The sequence below is a fragment of the Monodon monoceros genome, unplaced genomic scaffold, assembly GCF_005190385.1.
Source record: "Monodon monoceros isolate NGI ecotype Baffin Bay Population unplaced genomic scaffold, NGI_Narwhal_1 Super_Scaffold_22, whole genome shotgun sequence".
NCBI classification, from domain to species: domain Eukaryota; kingdom Metazoa; phylum Chordata; class Mammalia; order Artiodactyla; family Monodontidae; genus Monodon; species Monodon monoceros.
Window position 1 is genome coordinate 103,209,531 of NW_021703779.1, and position 25,381 is coordinate 103,234,911.

A 25,381-nucleotide genomic window follows, 5' to 3' on the forward strand; every position below is an offset into this window, starting at 1 on the left:
TTTGACACATTTGAGGCATAGAGATGTCACAAGCACCAATACTATCTTCACAAATTATGTAATACTTTGCCTGCAAGCTGACAGTAAATTAATACCATAAAGTGAATTAGCAGATTATGCCTCTGTGGACAATTATGCTTTCAATTTATTGGTCTGTTTTGTGAATGCAGTTAATTCTCAACTATCAACATATCTAAATATGCCTGTCGAATCCTGTCAAAGTGAAAAATTGTGCTCATGTCCAGATCGTGGGAAGAAATGGTCTCATTGTCATTTGTGCTAGTGCCACTGTATCAAGGATATTGTGGTCAATTATGGGGGCCACATTTTAGGAGGGACTTTGAAAAATTAAAAAATATACATATCTGGGAGATGGTGACCAGAAGGGGAAGGGGATGACTGGAATTCACGTCATACAAGTAACAAGTGAAGCCCGTTAAAATATTTAGCTTATATAAGAGACAATTAAAAGGTGACACGGTGGTGATAGTCTTCATGCTGTACATCATGTGGAAGAGAGAGCGTAGTTATTCAGTATCACTTCAGAGGGCAGAATTAGGACCAGTGGGTGGAACTACAATTTTAACATTCATTCGTTCCACAGATACGTAGTGAGAGTTCCCTGCATGCCAGGCATTATGCTCGACAGTGGGAATACAGAGACAAAAAAAGACGTAATCCTTACTCTGAAGAAGCTCAGAGTCCACTGGGGGTGACCATTACAAGGCAGTAAAATCAGTGCTACATGCAGTGGAGAAATGGAAGCCGAGAGATTGCCCAATTCAAGCAAAAGGCAGAAGGGGGACTGGAGGGGAGAGAGGCTCTCATGAGAGATGTCAGCCCAACAAAAAGAACTTTCTATCAACTTGAACTGTCCCACCATGGAGTAAGCTACTTCCTGAGCCTCTTGTGAGCTAGGGAGTGCCTGACCGCTAGAGGCATCTGAGCAGAGAAGCCATTGCAACACTGGGGGAAAGGCTGAACCAGATGGTTTTTAAGGTCCCTTCTGTCCCTAAAAGTCTGTTATTCTACTGACTCCAACTGGATGTTCTATTGACCAAGTGAATATTCTAATTGAACTCTGAGGGGAGCAGAAAATTTCATTCACCAGGTCTTCCCAGTAGCGGTGTTCTGGCTAATGAGGATTTTAATGTATGAACCTCAACTAAACCACAAAACATAAATTTAAAAGGAAATTTGCTAGATAGCTAGTGGGAAGCAGCCGCATAGCACAGGGAGATCAGCTCGGTGCTTTGTGGCCACCTAGAGGGGTGGGATAGGGAGGGTGGGAGGGAGACGCAAGAGGGAGGGGATACGGGGATATATGTATACGTATAGCTGATTCACTTTGTTATACAGCAGAAACTAACACACCATTGTAAAGCAATTACACTCCAATAAAGATGTTTAAAAAAAACAGGAAATTTGCCATTCTACCCGCTTTGCCTCCACCAACAAAAATTTTTAAACCCAAATGACATGATAATGATTTTTGCTGATGGCAGACCATGCACATTCACCAGGAATATGTCTGAAGATCCAGATACGTGAATAATACTTGCACATATAATTTCCTCTATAAAATGAAGTAATGTTTCCGTAAATATGGGACTGAAGTAATCTACAGTGCTATTAAATTCTGCCACTAAAACAAATTACGCTTTCTGTACTATAAAAATATGTATTGTTTTTCAGCACTTCCTGTGTGTCAGGCACTGTTCTAAGTGAGATGCTCGTGTTAACTCATGTAATTTCTCTCAATAAACCTTTGAAGTGGACACTTTTTTTAAAAAATCATCCCATTTTATGGATGAGGAAATTGAGACACATAGGGGCCAGATCATTTATACACTAGGCAAGTGGGATTATAACACAAGCAGTGTGACTCCATACTCTCAACCACTGCACCATACAGTTACCTTGTACTGACCTGGGTCTACAGAGGAACACTTTTATGCACAGTGACAAGGAGCAACCAACACCATTGCAAAGAAAGCCGAGGGCTGAGTGGTGGGCTGAGCGCCCTCACTGATCACTTGCTTCCACACACCAGCCTCACAGAGCCCAAGATTCAAATTCTCACCTCAACAAAAAAGCAAACTTCTCCATATCATTGACCTTCACGGTCTATCACAGACAGTCAGAACAGTGACTGTAGAATCCATGAATGCTAGTGTGCTACTTTATCTACCGTTTTGGGTTAATCTGTTCCTCCCCCATTCGTGTATTTCTCTTTCTGGATTTCATTTGCTAATTATCTAGCAGTTCTAAGAGAATTTCTTATGGCCTCTCTACATAACCATTGTCCACTCCTTCTTAGGTACAAAATGGTGCTCTGTGGGATGAAATAAATGAATCGTGGTGGGTTAGAGAAAAATGAATTTGCTGTTACACATCCTTCCCGTAAATTTTAAAATTTCTTCCAGATGATTGAGCTAAGATCCAATACCTTTTATTGCCTTCAATATTTCAGCCAAAATAAGACAGACTGCAAAAAAACCTAAAATGCTAGCGATATTTTTTTCCTTTTTTCTCAATGTTATACTGTCACTTAAACACTTGTTAGGAAGGTAAACATTTCAGCTTAATTGTTCTCACTGATGAGCCATTTCTTTTTCCCCTAACGTCCTTCAGAAATCAGTCATCAACCAGGACCCAATCATTTCTGCCACTAACTAACTTTTCATTTACTGCATTCATTAATATCTGTTGCATGTACACCACACACATTTAAAGTACCCACTTCAAGTACTGCCATTTATTCTCCTAGAAATGCATCATTACCTAAAGGAATAAACCTTTTAACCTGTATCAGCAATCAAAGAGCTCAAGTAAATGATGAAGTAAATGAGTCCAAACTATGCTACACTCAGATCAAACTTCATGGACCCCTTTGCCCTTGCCTTATAAATTTACCTTTGGAAGCAATGGCCTATTTGCAAATTGTGTAAGAGACAAATTGTTCTAACCCCCTCTCCCTTTCACTCAGATTTGATTGGGCCAAGATGAAGAACACAAAATGCCTCTTTGTAAGTGAACAAAGGTACACACCCACCACAGTGTTGTCTATAATAGCAAAAACTTGGAACTGGCCTAAGAGTCCTTCAGTAGGGGATTGGGTAAATAAGGTATGATATATTCGTAGATTAAAATGCTATGCAGCCATTACAAAGGAGAAAAAGTATAAAGAGATGCAAGGGAATGATAAAGACCAAATTCAGTATAGAGATTACTTTTGGCCCAGAGGAGGGGTATGCAATTAGGGAGGATACATAGGCACACTTCAACTAACTTCATAATATTTTATTTCTTAAGTTTCGTGGCAGGTACACAGGTGTTCTTAACATAATTTTTTGTATCTTTCTGTGCATCGGAATTATTTACTACTTTGAAAAATTCTTTGAGCAATTGTCTAGGAAATTCCTACTGAAATAAAATAAAGTCATTGAGGATATTTCATTATGATGCTTAGAAATTGTTTCATGTGTCAGACGAGGATAACGTGATGTGAAATGAGCATAAATTTCAATGGATGAGATTTCATTTCAATCTTATTCGGAGGAAAGTTATTAGGGTGGACATCAAAGGCAGGCTAAGTGGCAAAAAACCAAACAAACCACGGATTATAAAACATATATCCTGAGTGGTTTAGCTGAGAAAGATCCAATGATCTTTTTTTTAAAATTAACTTTTATTGGAATATAGTTGATTTACAATGTTGTGTTAGTTTCAGGTGTACAGCAAAATGATTCAATTATACATATAATTGTAAAGCAATTATATTCCAATAAAGATGTTTAAAAAATTACACATATACATACATCCATTCTTTTTTTTAAGATTCTTTTCCCGTATAGGCCATTACAGAGTATTGAGTAGAGTTCCCTGTGCTATACAGCAGGTTCTTATTAGCTATCTATTTTATATAGAGTAGTGTGTATATGTCAATCCCAATCTCCCAATTTATCCTTCCCCCCCCTTTCCCTGTTGGTAACCATAAGTTTGTTTTCTAACGAACCTATTTACAAAAAAGAAAGATCCAATGATCTTTAGAGTAACTTCAGCTCTAGAATTCTACAGTGCTATAAAATTAGTGCTGGTAGCCATTTTCACCAACCTTCTGATATCTTTGACCAAGAATCTTGTTGTCACCCTGATCAGGCCTAAGGTCAGTTATTAAATATATCTTGAGTACCTACCATACATCAGGCATTATGCCGGATTCCAAGAGGGCTACCAAAATGAATCAGGCATGGAATTGTCCTCAAAATCACCCAGAAACATGGAGAAGACAGACCCACAGCCAACTCACCTTAACGCAATTTAGTAAAAGCTCTATAGCAAACGTACGAACAAAGTACTTTGGGAGACTAGCTGAGGAAGCACTTCTGTGAGGACAGAGGTGAGTCAAGAAAGATTTCACAGAAGACATGATATTCACTCTGGATCTTGTAGGGTGAATAGGGATAATTCAGGCAGAAGCAAAAGCATAACCAGAGGTAGAAGATATGCAAATGTGTGGCATATTTCAGTGAACAGTGAGTAGTCCATTGTGACTGGCTCCTAGGAGAGTAGTCAAGATCATAAAGACTCTTGAATATCATACGTAAGAGTTTGGATTTTGGCCTGTAGCTATTAGGGAACTATCGGAGAATTTTAAAGAATGAAGTAACCTGATGAGATTTACATTTGAAAGGAACACTGGAGGATAAATTGAAGAGAGTGGTGAGGCTGCGAGACCAGTTAGGAGGCAATGCAGTCTAGACCAAAAACAGGAGAGCCTGCCCCAGGACAACGGTAATGAGAATGAAAAGAAGACAAAAGGACAGACCCTACAGGCATTTCTATGTTAGAATAAACAAACATGGCATAATGAGAGGCTGAAGAAAGAATAAAAACCAAACTTTCTAGCTTGGATGTTAGGTAGTTTGCTGATGAATTTAGAAGGAGAACCAGGCTGTACAAGGAAGACAGTAAGTTTGGTTCGGAAATGTTTAATCTGAAAGTGTCTCTAGGTCCATCAGGTGAAGATGTCCATCAGCAAGGCTTGTTTGCTATCTCCCCAAACCATATCCTGAATCCAACCTCTTCCCTCTACCTCCATTGCTCCCAGCCTAGTCCAAGTCACAACCATCTCTTCCCTGGATCATTAGGATAGCCTCCTAACCAATCTCCTCGCTTCCACTCTGGTCCACCTCATAGTCTAGTCTCCATACAGCAGCTAGAGTAATGCTTTAAATTTTTAAATCTGATCTTCTCACACTCCTCCTCAAGTCCTCCAATGGTTTCCCATCACATGTAAAACAAATCCAAACTTTTTACCATGACCTACAGGGCCCTACAAGATCTGACCTCTGATTATTCTTCTCAGCTCTTTGCCTACCTTTCTCCCTTTTGTTCGTTCGGCTTCAGCCATATTGGCTTTTCTTCCTGTTCTTTATGCAAATCAAGCATATTTCATCTCAGTGAATAATTTCAGTGACTCATTGAGGATCTGATTGCCATAAACACAATGCTTAATTTCCATGGTGGTAGTTCTGGGAGTGCAAGTAATTCTGGAATTATTTGAGCAGGTCCAAGCAAGCCTCAAGAAAGACACAATGCAGCTGGCCAAAGTCCAGAGAAGAGAAGCTAAATAAACAACCCAAAAAGCTGAGGTAGAGGCCAGAAAACGCCATAAAAGGATGCTTGAAAACATGGCATGTGTTTATAGTTTCTACCAGGCTATCTCACTTCTGGTCAAAGATTCTTTTTAATTTTTCTCTAGGGTTTTCATTCCTAAGGATCTAGCTCCCAACTCGATTGTAAGTCATGGGGTCACTGAGACCATGCTTCCTTTATATTCTCCAAAATGCCTAACATAGACCTGTAAGTATTTAGTACATGTTCTAAGGACCACCTGAATTGAATTGAAATTTAATGGAATTAAATTCAAAAATCTAAGGATGAGGGAAACTTGGCATGGTACAAAAAACTAACAGTTTGGAGGGTTTGACCTCAATCTGAATTGAGGGAAGGACTCACATATTCTTCACACACCCCAGCAGAGCGGTTTGCATATAGCAGGTGCTCAATAAGTATTTGTTGAAAGGATGGATGAAAGACTAAATATGTTAATGAACGCTCAAGCAGTAGTGATAGAAAATAATGCTCCAATGACGGAAAGCAGTTTTTTTCATTCTGTCCTTGTCGTATAACAGGGATGCCATGCTTATTTCTAGACACTCCAGTTTAAGAGAGACACTGCTAGCTAGAACTCCATGGGAGAAAGACCCATGGGGTTCTATGAGGCTTCCGGGAATAGTATTAGACATCAGTGGAGTTTAACCTGATGAAGAGATGAAGAGGGGGCATAACAACAACCTTGCAATATCTGAAGGACCACCGTGTAGAAGGAGGAACAGAATTACTTTGCATAGCTCTAGTGGATAGTAGTAAAGGGTAGGAGTCATAGAGAAACAAATTTCAGGTCAGAATAAGGAAGTACTTTCTTAGAATAATTAATGCCCCATACTGGAGTAGGCTAACTAAAATGGTTGTATACTCCCTTCCAATAGCCGTTTTTTGTTTTGTTTTGTTTTTTTTCTTTTTCAGGCAGTAAAGGGTAATCACATAGCAGGATAGTGTAGGAGTGATTTCTGAATTGAGAGAAAGATTGAACTAAGAAAGTGTTTTTCAAAGTGTTGAAACCCATTATTGGAGCCATAAAATCAATGTAGTGGGTCCTGACTGGCATTTTTCTAAGTGAATTCAAATAGAATAGAAGATATCAGAGAGCATCACACACAGCAAAGATGACTGTGGTTTTGAGAAACCTATTTTGGAACCATGCTTACATACGTATGAATGTACTTACTGGGTTGCAGTGTAACGTGCTTTTCTTACTGTGGGTGGCAATCAAAACTATTTGAAAACCACTGCACTGAGGCCTCTTCCAGTTTTAATATCTGGTAGCTCTAAGAATTCTCATCTCTGTTGCAGAGATCCAAGATTGCTGTCTATGAGAAAATGTGGTCTTACATGAAATCAGCAGAGCCATCTGTGTTTACCAAAACAACAGCAGACGGAGTGGCCCGAGTGCGGAAGTCCAAGGGAAAGTTCGCCTTCCTGCTGGAGTCAACCATGAATGAGTACATTGAGCAGAGAAAACCGTGTGATACGATGAAAGTTGGTGGAAATCTGGATTCCAAAGGCTATGGTGTGGCAACCCCTAAAGGCTCAGCATTAAGGTGGGTGGAATAATATAACAATATCCGTGTTGTTATAGTATTCCACCTACCCTGATGCATTTTGTTGTCATTTTCTTTCTTGTGGATTTTGAGGTAACTTTTAAAAGTTTAAAATCTACAATATTCCATGGAGTTAAATAAGACGGTAAATTATGGTTTCATCTATTTAATGCATCCATTTTTTTTTAATGTTCTCTCTCTGTGTTGTCCTCTCTGACTGTTTGTTGCTGTTTAATTTTACAGTTCAACGGCTTTTTCAATTTAAATGGTAAAAGCCAAGTTATGGTGCCATATGTGACGAATGTTAATTGCATGGATGTGGTGTTCTTGTTACTTTCTTTATCAAAGACAATCTCCCCATCCCGCACACTTCAGTTTTGAGCAAATGTTATCCTCCATGCCACCTTCCAATATTTAACCCTGTATTTGCTGTACAGACATTTTTATAGCTCCACGTTCTGTGAAATTTAGCCAATTTGTCCTCTTGTGCTCCTTTTTATACGTTAACGATTTCCTAAGCATTTGTGCATTTTCTTACAAGTTATGTTTTATCGTTTCAAGAAATGCTGTTAACCTGGCAGTATTAAAACTGAATGAGCAAGGCCTCTTGGACAAATTGAAAAACAAATGGTGGTACGACAAAGGAGAGTGCGGCAGCGGGGGCGGTGACTCCAAGGTCAGCCTCAATGTCACCACAACCGGGTACCCTTAGTGACGAGTAATCGGCAAGACTGTTATCTTATTATTGAGGAGAGAGCACAAGACTCACACATAAAGTGGAATGACCAGGTTATTCCCCTGCCTGGCAGCTTTGGGACCTAGAAAGGCTCCAGGGCACCGCCCGCAGTTTTGATCTAACTTGGGTCCCTTCTTAAACTCCCAGACAGAGGCTTCCCATCCACACCCCTTCCCTCCCCTCACACACCAGACCGCTTGCCTTATGAAGGCCGTGGTGTAGGTTTCAACGCCCTAGGCTTTCAAGAGCCCGAGGCTTTCCTTAAGACTGTCCCCACCTGCCTCGGATGAGTGGTGTGCGAAATCAAATCCATCTACTGAAAAGTCAGGTTACAGCCTTTTTTCCCCTAAGGCATGATGGTATGATGGTTGCTTACAGTGGCTGGTTGGCTTCTTCCATCATGTGTATGAGTGATGAGACGTTGCTCTCTATATGTGATGGCCTATTTAAGCTGGCCCCACTCAACTTGAAAGCCAAAGAACAAGCTCAGTTTCAAGTTAAATGGGGTCTTTCTTCAATAAGTCACCACATATATAGACTTTACAAAGATATTTTGTATATTTAAACAAGCGCGTCACCTAACTGATACTCTATGTGTGTGCATCCCTGATGTGGCTTCTCCTTAGCTGTGTTCTTAGTTCAGGTAGGTGTAATGGTTATCCAGGCTACCGTTGTGAGAAAAAACCGTCTTACTTGGCATTCCTTCGGCTCCTTAATGCTATTCGGGGCTAGAAAGAATGAATAGCCTTCAACCAAGCAACAAGAAATAGGGGCGAGCTCAGAAGCCACAACACCAAATGATGGAAAGACACGTTGGGTAAGTACAGGAGAGGACCTGAAAACAGAATCCTCCATGGCCCAAAGGGCATGAGAATTATATTGAAGCATGCACGATCGGCTCTTGTACGACCAAGATACCATGGGCGTCTTAAGGTGAAGAATAGTGTTTCCCAATCAGAGACCAACAGACAGGCAAGCCGAAACTTTTCTCCTTCAGAGACAATGGTTACACCTCTGCTCCTCTCTTTCTCTCTCCACTCCTCAGGACCCTGACGGAAAAGTTAGTTTGCCAGTCTGCAGTATAATATGGGTTTGGAAACACAGAGCACTTTCCAAGAACTAAATTTAAAAATGACTTTCTTCAGGACATAATCTTACCAAGCATTGGCGAGGTCTTTTATTGTAAAACCTTGATTAACCAGAGCTCACCTAACCAGTACCCCAACTAACTGAATTGCCCCCCCCCTCAGTACTCCACATTGATGAGAAAGCAGCAGTAGTACCAGAAAAGAAGACTGCAAGGAATTGATTTTTTTTTCAATCACTTGCCAAGAGATGACCCATGGTTGGGTCACACTCAGCTCTGTCTCCTCTATCTTCTCTCCATCTGGATTGACCCTCAAACATTAGAGGCCGCTTGCCTGAGGCAAGAAAGTGGATACAAGCATTTTGAGAAAACAAAAAGTGTGATTAGCCAAGAATGAGACAAAATGAGTATTCTTATTGAAAATTCCATCCATCCCTTATGGATTCCAATTAATCAAGGTTTTACTATGTGTCAAAAAGCAGTAACTTCCTCTCCCACCAGTGTGAACTGATGCCATTCACTTGGCTCATTTGAGTTTTGTAGTGGCTCACCTGATGCCTAGAGTATTTAGAACCTTCTTCCTGGTCTTTTTTCTCATATTAGTATCAGGCCACGGAGAACCTAATTATATCATTCAAGTGAGTTGCAGAGTGAAAAATTGAGCTGGATTGGATACATGGCTGTCACGAATTCATCATTCATACCCAGCATGGTTAAAAAGGAGCCATGGACTGTATCAAGATGACTCTAAAACATCCACAGGATGCCAACTGCCCAGAAGTTGTCAAATAACCAGATGTTTGATGTTACATAAACAAACAAAAAAACCTGCACACATCTGGCTGAATTTTTACTTTTCACCCAGATATTTCCTCAGCTAATACCGCTGCAAAATTATCAAGTAACTTTGTTGCCAGCCCCACGATTTCCAGATTATCTGATTTTTGATATGCAAATAGAAAAATATTTCAGTAGATCCTAGATATTTCCAGCTTCTTTGACCATAGTGCTACTTGCCAGGCACCTTTCAAATCACTTTTTTTTGGGTCATTCCTCCAGACAACCTTTAGAAATAAGTCGACCCCTTTCTCAACTATGGATAATAGTATGATCAGTGTTGCCTATCCAACAATTGCTTATTCCGTTTCTGGATTACCAAGGAGCTTGCCTTTATCTCCTTCCTTCTTGCTACCTGCAGTTTTCTGAGAGTGAGCAAGAGAAGGGGCAAGAGATGAACTTGAGTCTGTTCCCACTATTTAGTGGTGATGCCAAAAACAAATCAATGGAGAAGAAGGTAGAAAAGGCAGTGGAACCTCATTACTTTGGAGCCCTCTAATTTATAATTTGAGATAAACTGGACAGGGACCAGTCTACAGTCTGAGAGAGGTCGAGAGGTTTGTTAAGCAAATGAAGAGTTTAGACTAGACTGCCAGTTGCATTTTTCCTTAAGAGAACAAACCTTTTTCAAATGTCGGAAGCATTGTTTTAGATATAATCATATTCATTACAAATTTATCTGCTAAAGCAGTTCTCACGAGGACCTCCACTAAGGCAATGTTTTAGAGTGAGTTTGAATTACAAAACAGACTTCAAGCAATGAAACTGTCATTCTTCGAACCTATTTTGTAATTCAGGACTTTCTTCTTCAGATAATCCTTCCCCTCTGTTAGTCCAAATCAGTGAGTTTTAACTGTATTAGTAAAATGGCTTGAGAATTACATTTCTTTATTGTATTCCATCCCCAGTTAACATGACAATTGACAAATAGACCATCATTTCATAGAGAAAGTGAGACCCAGAGATGGTGGTGACTTTGAGAAGGTCACACAGCTAATGCTGTCACAAATCTCTGCTGACTTTCAGGGTCACCTCTGGTGATAATATTGTAGACAGCAATTTATCACATCTACCCATCCAATGAGCAATGTGAATCTGATTGCATGTGATATATTTCCATAAAAATCAGCTTTATTCTCAACTACCTTGGTTACAAGGCAAATAGCATATTTAAGCCATTCCAGCCCTCAGTACTGATGACTAAAAATGACAATAATCACAAAGCCTGACATTTATGAGTACTTTTACTTTTTCAAAAACGCTTCTACACCTATTATCTCTGAGACCAGGAGACGGAGAAAAGCATGTATTACTTATCTCGCTCTCTCTCTCTCTCTCTCTCTCTCTCTCTCCCCCGGCCCCCCCCCCACGGCTCTCTCTCCCCCCTCCCCCTCCCCCTCCCCCCTCTCTCTCTCCCCCTCTCCCTCTCTCTCTCTCTCCCCCTCTCCCCCTCCCCCCTCTCTTTCTCCCCTGCAACCTTTAAATCATGATAAACAGGCAATTATGTTAAATTGTTGACTTTTCCCCCCTGACATAAGACATTACACATTCTAAGCCTTTTCACAAAATGTTACTATTTTATGGAAGAAACAAGCAATGATCAGGCTGTTTTAAATGTGCACTCGCTTAAGCTAATGAAATAGAGTTTTTTTATTTTTCTGATACAATGAATAAAGACAAGGTCAGTCACCAAGGGAGCCCCTGCACCAGCCCTACAGGTTAGAACTAAAATACTGCTTGGTTTTACCAATTTCCTAAACCTGGGCTAATTGGGCCTAAACAAATCAGACTTGATCCTTCCATGATGGACTATAAATGCACAGGCAAGGATCATGGAAATTAGAGCTGTGGTTTGGGAATTTTTCACCTGCAAACCACCCTTCTGTGTTAGTGCTTTATTACACTGTGTGTGCAAATGCAGTAATTAAGAGCCAATAAAGAGCGATAAACCCCAATCACCAGGGGTTTGTGACACAGCCAGTGAAAGTCTGTCGCTGTAAATCACAGCAGAATGGAGATTCAGCTGCTGAATTACCACATCAGCCTCCCTCCCCAGCTGCTTGTCCCCTCAAACTTTCAAATTCTTCTGATCCCCCCACCCACCCTGCTTCATTCCCTTAATCTTGGGTAAAGGGCACCAGCTTAGCTTCCCCATGTAACCTTACCTTACCTGAAGGGGGCTGGTCACTGAAACAATCTATTTGTGATGGGTGATAAGGCATTATAAACTCTACCCCACCTCACCCTAGAATTGTCCTGGTTTTAGTTCTATCCAGGGATTTAAATCGACTTCCAGTGTGCATATTTTCCAAGCTGAAAATCAGCACACTTTGCGTGCTTTGGGGGACACTGGAACAGAATGTTTAAAGGAGACCATTCTGAACTACTTGACTGCAATGAGAGTTGCCTTAACCTGTAAGGCATATAGGCAAGTAAGGGATAAGGGTAGGATATGAACTTAAACTTCCATTAATTAAATAAATGGTTGGATCACCATTATGATTTATAGAGTATTGATAGAGAAATGCAGTTTTATTATCCTCACAAATATATAGGAACTAGAATAAACTAACCAATGTGATGCTAGGAAAGAACTTAGGGAACTTGTTTTAGTAAATTCCAAAAATGGCTTGCAATTAAAATTAGTTGTGCTTCCTTTCACATGCGTGCTTTTAAAGTACCTAAAAAGAGTTGTTCTCTTAAGAAATTCAAACATGTTCCTCCTCCCTATAACTAACAATCTTTTTTTTTTTAATCCCATACATTTGCTTAGCAAGTGTCCTATTCAGAGATAGAAAAAAATTTACACTTTAGGACAGCACATTTCCAAATGTCCTTGGCTTCTGTTTGGTGGTACAGAGACGAATGATGTTGTACTGTGTTTCCTATATATATAAATGAGATCCTCAGTTTTGTGTGTATTTCTTCTTCTTCCATGTATGTCTACAATTCTCCTCTCCTATGCCACCATCTCTTAACCACTTCTCTTCCACACCCAGAACTCTTTGACATTCTTGGGCCTTAGGTAATTGATGTGAATCTGCATCTGTCTTTTACCTGCAACAAGATGGACCTTTTATTGGCAGGAGCCATCCCTAAAGGTAGACATTTTGGATACCCAGGGTTAAGATGGATCCCAGTGACTCTCTATTGACACTGTTATGTGTGTAGTCAAGAATCATTACAGATTGATGGCACTCCCTGGGTCTTAGAAGAAGTTCCTGTGAATCACCGAGACTGGTTTGGGATCAAGGAGTAGGGTGAGTATATTATGCTCTTCGTTGGTTTGCATGTCTCTATGCTGGTGCCGCCTCCTGGAAGTATGAAGAAACTGACAGTTATCTTTCCTGATAGTGACTAAATGTGCTCCTTGAACTTACTCAGGTTTTCTTTCCAAGAGCAAACCCTCACTTTCTTTCAAGTGGCTGCTTCAAACAAGGGACCTTTTTGCCTTAAGAAGTGAACCAGTCCAGGGACTACCAAAACCATTGATTTTACCAGATGGTGTTAAAGAATAAATTCTACCACCGGAAAAAAATATTGTAATCCAGAAAGAAAACATTTTTAAAAATTAATCCATTCTAGTGATTTTTTTTTTAAATTGACTGCGTGGCCTTAACATGGTTTCTATGATTAGGATGTGATTATTTGCCTTTGGTATTATCCTGATAACTTGAATGTGTTTCTTATTGACAAATAATGAGCAAATGTCCAACACCAGAGCTACAGAAAGAGGAGCAGGACTGAAAAGCCTGAAGGTAAGAATGCTGTTGAACAATTGCTAAGAAGAAAGACACCACTGCAGTGCACAGTTAAATGGTGCATGTCTATGCCCTTTCTGCCCCTCTAAGACCAAATCATTTGGTTTCCTTTCATTTGGAAAGAAGATTATAGAACTACACTCTCTGAAAGGTAGGACAGCCATGGAAAAGAAACACGAAAGATTTGAAATGATTGAAATACATTCGATGAGGGTGGGAATTGAGGTTGGTGGAACAGGGTGGGGGGCAGATTTCTTTTATGGAGAACTGAAATCCATTCTCTTTTGACTTCCTAGAGAGCGGTATAGCATCTGGCCCTTGGCACATGAGGCAAATCTCCATTTGTCAAAGGTGGCAAAAGTGTGGTCCAAGTGCTAGATTCACCATAAAGCTTACTTTCATCTGGCTTTGAAGCAAATATTTCTCAAAATATAGACCTAAGACAATAGCATACGTTACATTAAAAAAAAGAGAGAGAGAGGGAGAGACTGACTCTGCTAGTGTGTCTTGTCTAGCATCACTGCTGGAAATGCAGAGAAGTGGATGCTAGCATGCGAGCTGGAAGAGGGTGGCATGTACCCTGGAGCAGCAAGCAGAAGTCAGCTTTCAGATCTGACATATAGACCCCCATTTGTTGCAATCTATTGGAGTGTAAGCTAAGACTGATTATTTTTCTATGGGTCATGGTCAACGGGGGGCTATTGGGGGGGGGGGGAATAGGATGCTGGCACCCATCATTGAGATTAAACTCTCAATGAATATTTTGCCTAGAATCAGGAGAATGAACTAGATGTCTTCAGAAACATTTGTCATGTGAGTTTCTGGTCGGTTTCTGTCCTTCTCAATCTATGCCTCTCTTTCTCAGTACCATTGGGATGAACTAAAGAAAATACCCTTGTATGTGATAAAACCCAACGAAGTGTGATAGTTTGAATTTTTAATGGATCTCAAAACAGACTTTTCAAGTGAATCATATGAATTATGTACTTGGGAAATTATCTGTGGCCACATCTTAAACAAGACTGGCTTCTCCAGAAGCTTAGCATCTTCCCTGAGCCCCTTCTCCCTGTCAGGGACAAATTGAGTAAGAAGTCTTTACAGACAAATTGGGTTATGTGAGACAGTCCACAACCCATAATGGTTTAGGTTTCCTGTTCTAGAGGGAGAGATTGGACAAAGGCCCAGTTTGGCAGAAATCCATCAGTGAAACTCACAACTTGTATAATCAAGGGATCTATCACTTTGAATTTGAGAGGTTATCATTTGGAAATGCCCTGGTTTTATCCACATATCTCCAAGTGACTTTGGGGGCTGCTTCTCTAGCACAGATGCTCATCAATAGGTTTCAATCACTAGCATTGTTGGGCCCTCAGTAAAATAACTCACAGCTTTCAACTCCTAATGTTATATGCATGCATTATTGAATTCGCTCTTTGCACTTATATTAAATTATGATCTCATTAGCAAGGAGTTAAATAGGTTTGAGCTACATTTGTGAACTACATGATATAAATACTGTCTCAGAGGAAGCGTCTAGCAGCTAAGCACTGCACAACTCTGCAAATCATTGTGGCTGCCCCTGTGGAATGAGGGTCACTTGGGCGGCCAGAGTCCAGTATTACCAGCAGTCATATGTGCCTGCTCCCAGCTTGTGGAGAAAGCGCAGGCTGATCCAAGGGTAGAAAGATTAAAATAACTTAAACCTTCATTCTCCTAGAATGCTGCATCCAGAAACCCCTGTGAAAAGAAATCAATAAAGCTTCTTTAAAGGGGTCCAGATACTAATGTAGTCTAGGGCATATTTTGAACTTCCACAGCCTCCAACAGCTACTGTAGAGAGGTAAATCCCTTTACTACACATATCCCAAGGTAACCTATGGAAAAGAATATAAAGGACTGTAGAATAAATCCTTTTATCCAACAAAGAATCTTCTCTTGCTTGGTTATCAATTGGCTTCAACTTCATAAATCAAGCCCTGCCTGGGCAGAGATGTCTGTAACTGCCTTCCTGCCTGAAAAGGCTAGGGAAGCAAGTGAGCAATTCGGAAAGGTGACTTGTCACCATGAAAACCTGAAATATATTCAGTAGAAAAGCCAGTGAAAGATGGCTTTTCTCCCTCCACTGGGCCGAAGATAATTTTTAGAAGTTGTTCCAAAAAATCACTAGGTACCAAGAAACAAATGCAGTAACTTAAGAGTGAGCTTCGGGTGAAGCATAGCATGAGGGATGGGCTTCCAGCTTAGCTTGTGATAAGTTTCTGTTATCATCATTCAGATATTGTGTTCTTAGAGCAAGTTTCTAATTAACTATGCAAATACACCATCCTTGCTCGCATATTTCTTTTACTTCTCTGTGATCTCCTTGTCTTTCCCTCCATGACCTACATATTTACACATATATCCATCCCTCCTAAGGGCACCACTGATGATCTCTTGGCATCATTTATTAAACAGACATTTGCTCTTTAGGTGTCCCTGCTCAGAAAGGAGAAGTGAAGCCATGTAGAGCAGAGTATATCCCACATTCTCTCAGATCAATCGTACTACACCATGGATTCCTATATTTTTCAGGCCCAGAACAATACCCATAGTACAAATCCTTATCTCAACCCTTCTAGGATCACCATATGGGGGAATCAACTTGGTCATTAATTCACGAGCCCATTTTTTTTTCTTTTCCACTATGGGAAAACTCAGCACCCTCACGCCACTCTGTCCACATTTCTCTCTTCATAAGAAAGAATCCAACGTGGCTCCAAACTACCTATTTTAGGTATTTCCTGAAATCAACTTGAAAAATAAACTGGACAGTTCTTTTGAAATATATCAACATTTTTAGTTTTAGGGTTTTTTTTTAAATAAGCAGTTTCTACTTTCACAGGGGGAAAAAAACGGTCTTCTTATCCTAAAACTGTCTTCATATGTAACACTGGCCATCACTAAGATGACACTGAACTTTGCAATGGCTGGTTCATAGCTCCCAGGAACGAGCTGGGAACCTAGACAATCGCCACCCGGGGCTGGATGCCCTGGATTAATGAGCACAGTGCTTTGTCGCTGAGTTGTTGCCAGGTGTGGATGGCAGAGATAAGCAGAAATTTGTATCAGCTAGTTATGTTTTCTTCAAAAATAGAACTCATTTTCAAGGCATTATGAATTACATTACTATCCCAATTAAAAAAAAAAAATAGATGCTACTCCGTGACTGTTGGCAGCATTCAGGAATAGTCATCCTGCCACAGGTCTGTGCTACCTTCGCATGCTGTTAACTGGCTATCTAGTTCACATTCACTCTCATCCTCTCCATCTGGTCAACAATCCATATACAGTTTTATGACATGGGTGCAATTTACACCCTTTACATAGGAGAAGTTTACACCCTTTCCCCCCTGAACATTTTTTAAACGAAATGGAACAAAGAGTTGGAGTTTAGAAATAGTTACTCTTTGCTTCCTTTCCCATTTCTCAGGAAGCTTTGTATTTTAACAAGGAATGCTGCTCAAACTTAAAGGTGTGAAATTCTCATGATGGAAATAAAGGTACCAGTGAGGAAAATATTTGTGGACAGGGGGATGTTCCCAGACCCCTTGAAATTACATCACAAAGCCCTCCTGTTCTCTCCCTATGCTTGCCAACCTGTGTTTTTGTCTTACGAGGGCTCTACTCAGCAAAACGTCCATAGCAAGCCCTTCAGAGGGGAGAATGCCTGCCTCATTTCCATGATAGGAATCGGATCTACTCTGTTTAATTCTTTCTTTTCTCTACTGAAGTGAGTACAGTAAATATTTCTGACTTATAATTCTCTCAGGTACCAGTTAAGGGCCTACAGTAACTGCTCTGAAACATTCCCCTGGAGACGTATCGCTGCGTCGCAGTGGAAGGCCCCAGCTGCTAGATCTACCCTTGCTAGGCTGATAGTTGGAGTACGGTGATCCCTAAGGAAAAAGTTCATTATGAACATCCAAGCCCTAAGAATGAAAACAATGAGGACCGCTACCCCTTTTCTGTGTGTTCCATTGGAGAATGTACAGTACAGAGTTGGATGCGTGTTAATTTGCCTTCTGGCCTGCCCCATAATTTGCTGTGCAGTTTTGAGCAGATTACTTAACCTATCTGTGCCTCGATTTCTTTACTTATAGAGACCATAAATCTACCTTCTTAAAGTGATTATTAAACTTGACCAATAATAATAATAATTTTATTATGTGTGAAGTACTAGGCTGAAAAACAAAAGCTAAAAGGGAGGTTTCTCATCAAGTATTTATTGAGAGAACTATTCTAAGTGGGGAATACAAATACATAAGTCATGGTCCCTCCCCTTGAGAAACACAGCCTAGAAGGAGACACAAGACCTGGGCCCAAATAATAAGGCAAGGTAGAAGAGGAAGGAGGAGGGAGAGAAAGTATTGGGTGAGGAACAAAAATGGCATCATGAGGAAAGTGACATTTAAAACGACCAGATGTCCACCTAATTCCACTTCCTTTAAAATACCAAATTGTGTGTGTGTGTGTGTGTGTGTGTGTGTGTGTGTGTGTTGGGAGGAGGGTGTCAATACATTTGGTTGATTTGAATTGAGTTTGGCAATACATCCAGTAAGGTACAGTAAGAGAGAAAATTACGTGGTTAAAAGCAGTTTTTCTCTGCCATCTTGGGAATTTATTCCACCCCGCAGCAGCATACAATTCTAGGAGATTTGGCCTTTAAAGTACTTTCTTTTCTTGGCAGCTATCCTAACCTTGTTAAGTGGTATTATCTGTGATTTCTGATTACAGCTTTTATGCTCCTTGCCTGTGCTACTTCTTAAAATGTTTGTTTTTCTCCTTCATTTTTATTTAGAAGTTCCCAAGTGCACATTGGTTCCCTGTCAGGTTCCTTAAGCCCTGTGATTTTTTTTTTTCCAATCAAAGACTAAACTTCTAAGGGTATAACATTTGTCAGATTTCTCTAAAGCCCTGGGGCAACAGATGAGGTCTGGACGCTCTAAGGCAGGGTTTCTCAGCCTCGGTACTGTTGACATCTGGGGCTTTGTTGTGGAGGGCCTCCCTGTGCCAAGTAGGGTGTTTAACAGCATCCCTGGCCTCTACCCACTAGATGCCTGTAGCACTCCCCACCCTCCCAGTTGTGACAGTGAAAAATGACTCTAGACATTGTCCAATGTCCCCTGGAGGACAAAATGACCCCCGATTGAGAACCATTGCTCTAAGGTAACCTCTACTGTAACCGTGGATGCCATGGGCATAGAGAGCAGCTACCAACCATTCTGTGGGAGCCACCTGATGGCCTAAGGCAGGGGTAGGCCATTTGTCAGAAAAGTAGGATGCTAAGTTGCTGACCTGGATGCTTAAATGCTCAGCCTGGGTTTTGGCAGGAGTGGAGGGTGGCAGCCCAGACTAGGCCCCAGCAGGGGAAAAATCTACCCTCCTCTAAAACCAGTGCGTCTCAACCCTTTTTATCCCAGGACCCCTTTACACACTTAAAAGTTATAGGGAACCCCCAAAAGATTTTGTTCGTATGTATTAAGTCTATTAACACTTAACATATCAGAAATTAAAACTGAAGAATTTTAAAATAATGTATTAACTCCCTTAAAAATAATAAACCCAATGTATATTAACATAAATAACATACTTTTTATGAAAAATAACTTTTTAAAAAAATTAGTGAGGAGCGGCATTGTCCTATTTTTGCAAATAGCTTTAATGTCTGGCTTAATATAAGAGAATAGGATTCTCATTTCTGCTTCTTCATTCAATGTGTTGTGGTATTACATGTCATGTAGCCTCCAGGAAACTCCACTGTACATCATGAGGGAATAAGAGTAAGAAAGACAAAGAATGCCTTAGTATTATTACAAAAATAGTTTTGACCTCACAGACCCTATGATGAAAAGTTTTCAGGGATCCTCCAGGGGTCCTTGGACCACACTTTGAGAACCATTGTTCTAAACGAACATGTCACACTTTTATCAACCTAGCTCACTTAAGGGTTGACAAATTTTTTAAAACCCAGGATCTCTAGGGAGAGGTCTCTATTTGGACCTTAGTGTGAGGGCCTTTAATCAGACTGCTCTGTTCCTGAGATCTAGAAAGAGCAGCTGTACTAAAGAAACTGAATGAAGTAATTTGAAGAGTATAGTAGCTTGAGGGAGGTCGGGGCCTGGTAAGGGCTTAGAGAGCAGCGTGAAGACACCAGGCCCTTTACAATAAGAAAAAAGGAAGCACAGAAAGGAAGAAAAAAATGCTTTGTAATTTTTCCTGAGGTCCTGATGCAGTCAGTCACCCATATGCCACTGGAAAGCATCTCCCCTGCAACTTAAGCCGTCTGTCCTAATCCTTAGCCTGGGTCCCAGTGCCCAGCTTAAGGCACAGCACTGGAAGAAAGGTGGTTGGTGATAAAGTAAAAAATAATAGGGGGAAAGGAGAGAGAAGGAGGCCAGACAGTGGGGATTAGCGGAGAAGGCAGTTCCAACACTGATCTCAGGGCCATAGATGGCCTGTCTGTCCTTTAAAAGTCTAAGACTTAACTTTCACTGCCAGTAATATCCTAAAGAGGCTCCAATTTTTATTTGAGTATCTTTTGTTGCTTTGCATGCCAAGCAAGTCTGGCTAGCATTTGAGAAGCCTCAGCTTCTGAGCATTGATTGAAGGAATTGTTTAAAGTATAAAAGGACCTCAGTTTCCTGGTGAGAAACAAAATGCAGACATTCTGGCTGCCAAGCTCTGCACTACCCAAGAAAGTGTCACCTCTGTGACACTAAAGGTTTACAGTTTTTCAAATCCCAAGTACTCTGAAATTGCCTATTATTTTAAAATGATGATATGTTTCTCAGAATTCTCAAGATGAGATGGTCCTTCTGCTCTCAACAGCAAAGGGGAGAAGAAAGGAAATAGGCTTTGGGGACTTGGTCTGATAGAGGCCAGATCTCTGTGACAACAGAAGTCTTGTCAATGACTGGATATGTTAGTGGGTCCAAGTTACCCAAAATAAGCTCAGAAATTCTATGGAATGTTCATAGTTACATAAATATATCTGTTTTCCTCCTGGTAAATTGGTGGCATTCAGAAAAACGTGCACTAGTATTGGCAATATTGTTCACGTGAATCTGAACACAGAGTAGTTCATTGCCTCATAATAGAAATATGCCACCCTCTGTAAATAATGCATTTTTAATCTAAAGTTATTAGAGATACTTTATTTAAGATTCATTAGCTCTAGAAAGGAGACAGAGTAAAGGTCATTATTCCCATTTTACAGATGAAGAAATTTCTAAGAGAGAAGATCGTTATCCTAGAACCAGTAGGGTATCCTGCGTTTGCCCAGTGGCTCTGAAAGAAGTCCTCACACTTTAAGCGGTGGAGGACGAGGAAGCAGTGGGCTGGCCTCCTGGGGACTTATTAGCCTCTTAGTTGAGGAAGTCTTATCTCACTAGATCAGCTTATCTAAGCTTCCTCCACAGCGCTACCCATAGGGGCAGTCAGCTTGCCATTTCAGGTCATGCCATATTAATAATCCATTTTTAAACAATCTAGTTCACCTTTTGGTGATCTGAGTCGCTCACAGACCTATGACCATATCAGAGAGACAGCTGATCAGTAACTCAAAAACAATCCATAGACCAGTTCTCCCATTGTTGAAAGTACTCTTATCCAAAACTCAGAGGTCCACGTTATACCTTTAGTACTAAGACAAGTATGTGCATAAGAATGCAGTTTGTGAAGACATGTATGTAGTACAGTTCTTTCTGAGCTCATTTTCAGCTGGGCAACAGATATGTATAATAAAGGACAACTCATCAGAAGGCATGTTATTCACGTAGGATCTATCTTCTATTCTGTTCGGATTCATCCTTTTGTCTCCACATGTGGAAACGCCTCCCCTTCTGGTCCCGTTCCCTTCCCCACTCCTCCATAAAACTTGCTTTCTGTCTGGAAGTACAACAAGACACCCAGTTAGATCAAACCTAACATACCTCCGTCACAAAGCTACTGCAAGCTGCCGCCGACAATTGTCACTTGAGGGGAGACCCTCCTCACCCCACACAGCCTATCTGAGGAGTGCCTTTTTTCTATCCTCATTATTTAACAGTGTGTGCCGATTACTCAAAGCGATATGGGCAGGCCCTGGTAAATATAGCGTTGCTCTAGTGTTAATTTTTATAAGGTAATGCTCAGGTTGCCTGCAGTGTCTAAAATTACTCTGTGGCCAGGGCCCCCTGCTTTATCGCTTTCTATAGTTTTAAAGTAGTTTGAAGCTTGAATAACATAAAATAACATAATATAATGTTATTTATGTTATTTCCCACGTGAAGAACGCCTGTAAACCTTGCAGTATTGAAACTCAGTGAACAAGGCATCTTAGACAAGCTGAAAAACAAATGGTGGTACGATAAGGGGGAATGCGGAGCGAAGGACTCCGGGAGTAAGGTCAGTCGCTGAAGGTCTTTTTGTACTGATTAGCAATCACATTTTGAACCACTGTTTATTTTCTACCCTAAAACGGCTTTCCTTCCCAACAGACACTCCCTGACACAGTGGGACCCCTTTATAACACCAGCGCTGAGGGAATGAGGCAAACACCAGTCTCAGAGACCTGCCATGTGACATCAGTCATCGACTCCGGCGAGCTATCCTTACGATTAGGGAACTCAATCTGACCCACCATGTTCCCAAAGCAGTAAAATCACGAGCTGTGTTATAAGGGGGTTTTACTGTATTTCACATTTCGAAAGTTCAAAGAGAAAACAGAACAACAACGACAACCCAAAAAACAAAAAATGATCCAGTTGTGACAGTACTTTTTCTTAACCTCTTACAGTGTCAGAGACTTTGTAGTTGTAAATGCCTTTGGTTATGAATATATTATGTCGATCCCACCTGAAAACAGTCAAAGAAATCAATAACAAAGACTGGTCTCTGTAAGCAGAATGATTAGCCAGCCTCCTCTCAGCTGCTGTCGTATTGAGTTCAGCATCTATTTGGATCTCGAATCTCATTAAGTCTGTCACACTTCTCTCTTCCAAAGGTGTCACTTGAATCTCTGTACGTAATACTTTTAAAATTCAGTCGCATGCTCCTTAAGGGTATACCTTCTCAGGATAACATCACATTGATAAGCATGAAACACTCTTCCCCGCCTCCTTCCTGCCCCCCTTTGCTCCCCTAAGAAAGTTCTTTTTTAGTTTCAATTTTTGCCTTTCCTTTTTTTGAACTAATATTGTGGTATCAGTTAATTCATTTCATGAAATGCCACTCATTTTCCTTGTGCAGTGAACCATTTTGCTACTGGTTTTCTACATCCCACAGCAGGGAATTCTTTGAAACTTAAATACATGGAACTTGAAACTTTGTTGCTACGGCTTACATGGGTGATGTAAAGGACACTTTTTCCCCCATCAAAAACCACATACATATAAAAATCTAATGGGAGAGGGCAGGTTACCAGAAATTGGTCCTCTTCCTAATGGACTGTGGAACATCCTTGCAGACAGCTTCACCTGCCTCCTTAAGGAGATGATCCATTGTTTCCTAAGTTATAGAAATTCTTACCACTTGTCTAGCTAACTGTCACTCATCCTAGAAGAGTGACTATTTGCAAGGTTGTTGTGGACATGAGGCATGTCCCTACCCCTCTTCCCGACCATGCGACTTAATTCCAACTGGCCTTTTTATTAAGGTAAACAAGTGCAGGACTGGCTCCTATGAAAACGGAATCAGGACATGGCCATATTGTCTTTACATTTAATTCTTTACATGATACCAGGACTGGCTGAGCCACAGAGTGTTGAGTGTCAGCCATGGCCGTCATCTGGTCACTGTGCTATCATTTGAATGAGATACTCAATTCACTGGCTTGACAGTTTGGGTTGTATTCAGCAGCAAAATGGTTACATTCCCTCTAAAAAGACTACAAGATGCTACTTTATTTTACTTTCTTCAAAGAAAGGCTCCTGGCCCTTGCTGTGTCCTACCTCCAGGTAGGGCTCAAGGCACCAACTTTTTTCCTTCCGTCGTTCAGCAGTTCAGTTTCTGCTTTTTCATACAGGCAGATAGCTTAGTCAGATTTGCGGTTTGACCTGAAAGTCACTGACCGGCTTCCTCGATGTTCCCCCCATTTTAAATAGAGAGATGAGTATAGGGGTGTTTTGTTTTGGTTTTTCTCCCTAATTATTCTCTGCATTCCCTGGAGTAAAAGCTGAAAATGAGCCGGATTTGTTTCAATCATCAGCCTCCTGGAAAAGTCTTCTGATTTGTACGGAGCCGATTCAGGACCCAGCGGGTCCTTAAACTCTCAGGAAGAGGGAACAGAGCCAATTCTTTGTGCTGTGCCCTTGTTCCCGCAGCACAAACACTTGCTGCTTTGAGGATGAGGCCTTAGCAACTAGTCCCCAAAGGAGCAATTTCTCAGCCACTGGGTGAAAGGGGAGAGTTAATCCTTTTAAAACAAACCCTTGTGAAGTAACTCCCCAGATATGAGTATCAGGAACCTCTAACATTCTCACCTGTCATCTTAAAGACCAGTTGTTGACAAGAACAAGGGAGAAAGAGGTGTTGCGGGGCAGAGAGGGGAAAGAGTGCTTCAAGTTCCCAAATGAAAAGAGTGTTACATTGACAGAGATGATGTCACAGCTCAACTCTGGCAAATGGTGTTTATCAAAGCTGGCAGAGGACTAAGTTGTGCTTGTGTTTCCACTTTTGCTCCCATGGCCGACTGCTGTTTACTTAGTTGTTGACACCATCTTGAGGTACTAATGGATTTAAGGAGTCAAACTAAAAGAGCATTTAGGGGAGGATCACAACTGTCAACAGAAGCACCATCTACCATCTTGCTGGCCATTGTGAAACATCAGCCAGTTGCCAGAGTTGAGTCATAGCATTTACATCAATGTTTAGCTGTTTTACAACTTAGAACTATCATATACTGTTGCAATGCATTATAATGTCCCATTGTCTTTGTTTTCCCCAAGAACTAATCACCTTGTTCATTTCTCTTAGGACAAGACCAGCGCTCTGAGCCTGAGCAATGTGGCAGGCGTTTTCTATATACTTGTCGGAGGTCTGGGGCTGGCCATGATGGTGGCTTTGATAGAATTCTGTTACAAATCACGGGCAGAGTCCAAACGCATGAAACTCACAAAGAACACCCAAAACTTTAAGCCTGCTCCTGCCACCAACACTCAAAATTACGCTACATACAGAGAAGGCTACAACGTGTATGGAACAGAGAGTGTTAAGATCTAGGGGTACGGTTAAGGTCTAGTAAACTAATCAGCTTATGTTACTGTATGTCAATCTCTTCTTCTTTTCTTGTTGTCTTTCAGTTTGGTTTGTTGTTTCAGGAATTGTCTATTCTTTGCAACCATTTGATTCTTTGAAAATAATGGTTGTGCTTTCTTGTCAGACAGTGGTGCTTTCCTAATAGCATAGTTGTAATTAAATTGTGGTCTGCGACCCAAAAGGAAAAATTCTCTAGAGCAGCACTGTTCAGTGGGAATATTTGCAAGCCACATGTGAACCACATGTGTAATTTTAAGTGCTCTTCTAGCCATTTTCTAAAGTAACACAAGCAAAATTAATTTAATGATATATTTCATTTATCCCAGTATATTCGAAGTATTATCATTTCAACTTGTTATCAATGAAAAAAGTGAATGAAGTGTTTTACATTCTTTTATATATATATATATATATATATATATATATATTTTTTTTTTTTTTTTTTTTTTTTTTTTTG

At 40.6% G+C, this 25,381-nt stretch overlaps 1 protein-coding gene across 1 annotated transcript in view; it reads left to right on the forward strand.

Moving 5' to 3' along the window:
* Positions 1–25,381, forward strand: part of GRIA3 (glutamate ionotropic receptor AMPA type subunit 3) — a 290,033-nt gene that overhangs the window by 257,220 nt on the left and 7,432 nt on the right. Inside the window, exons 14-16 of the mRNA XM_029240492.1 lie at positions 6,982–7,229; positions 7,791–7,905; positions 24,643–24,890. Coding sequence (XP_029096325.1) covers positions 6,982–7,229; positions 7,791–7,905; positions 24,643–24,888 — 609 coding nt within the window. The 3' untranslated portion in view covers positions 24,889–24,890. The remainder of the gene's footprint in view (positions 1–6,981; positions 7,230–7,790; positions 7,906–24,642; positions 24,891–25,381) is intronic.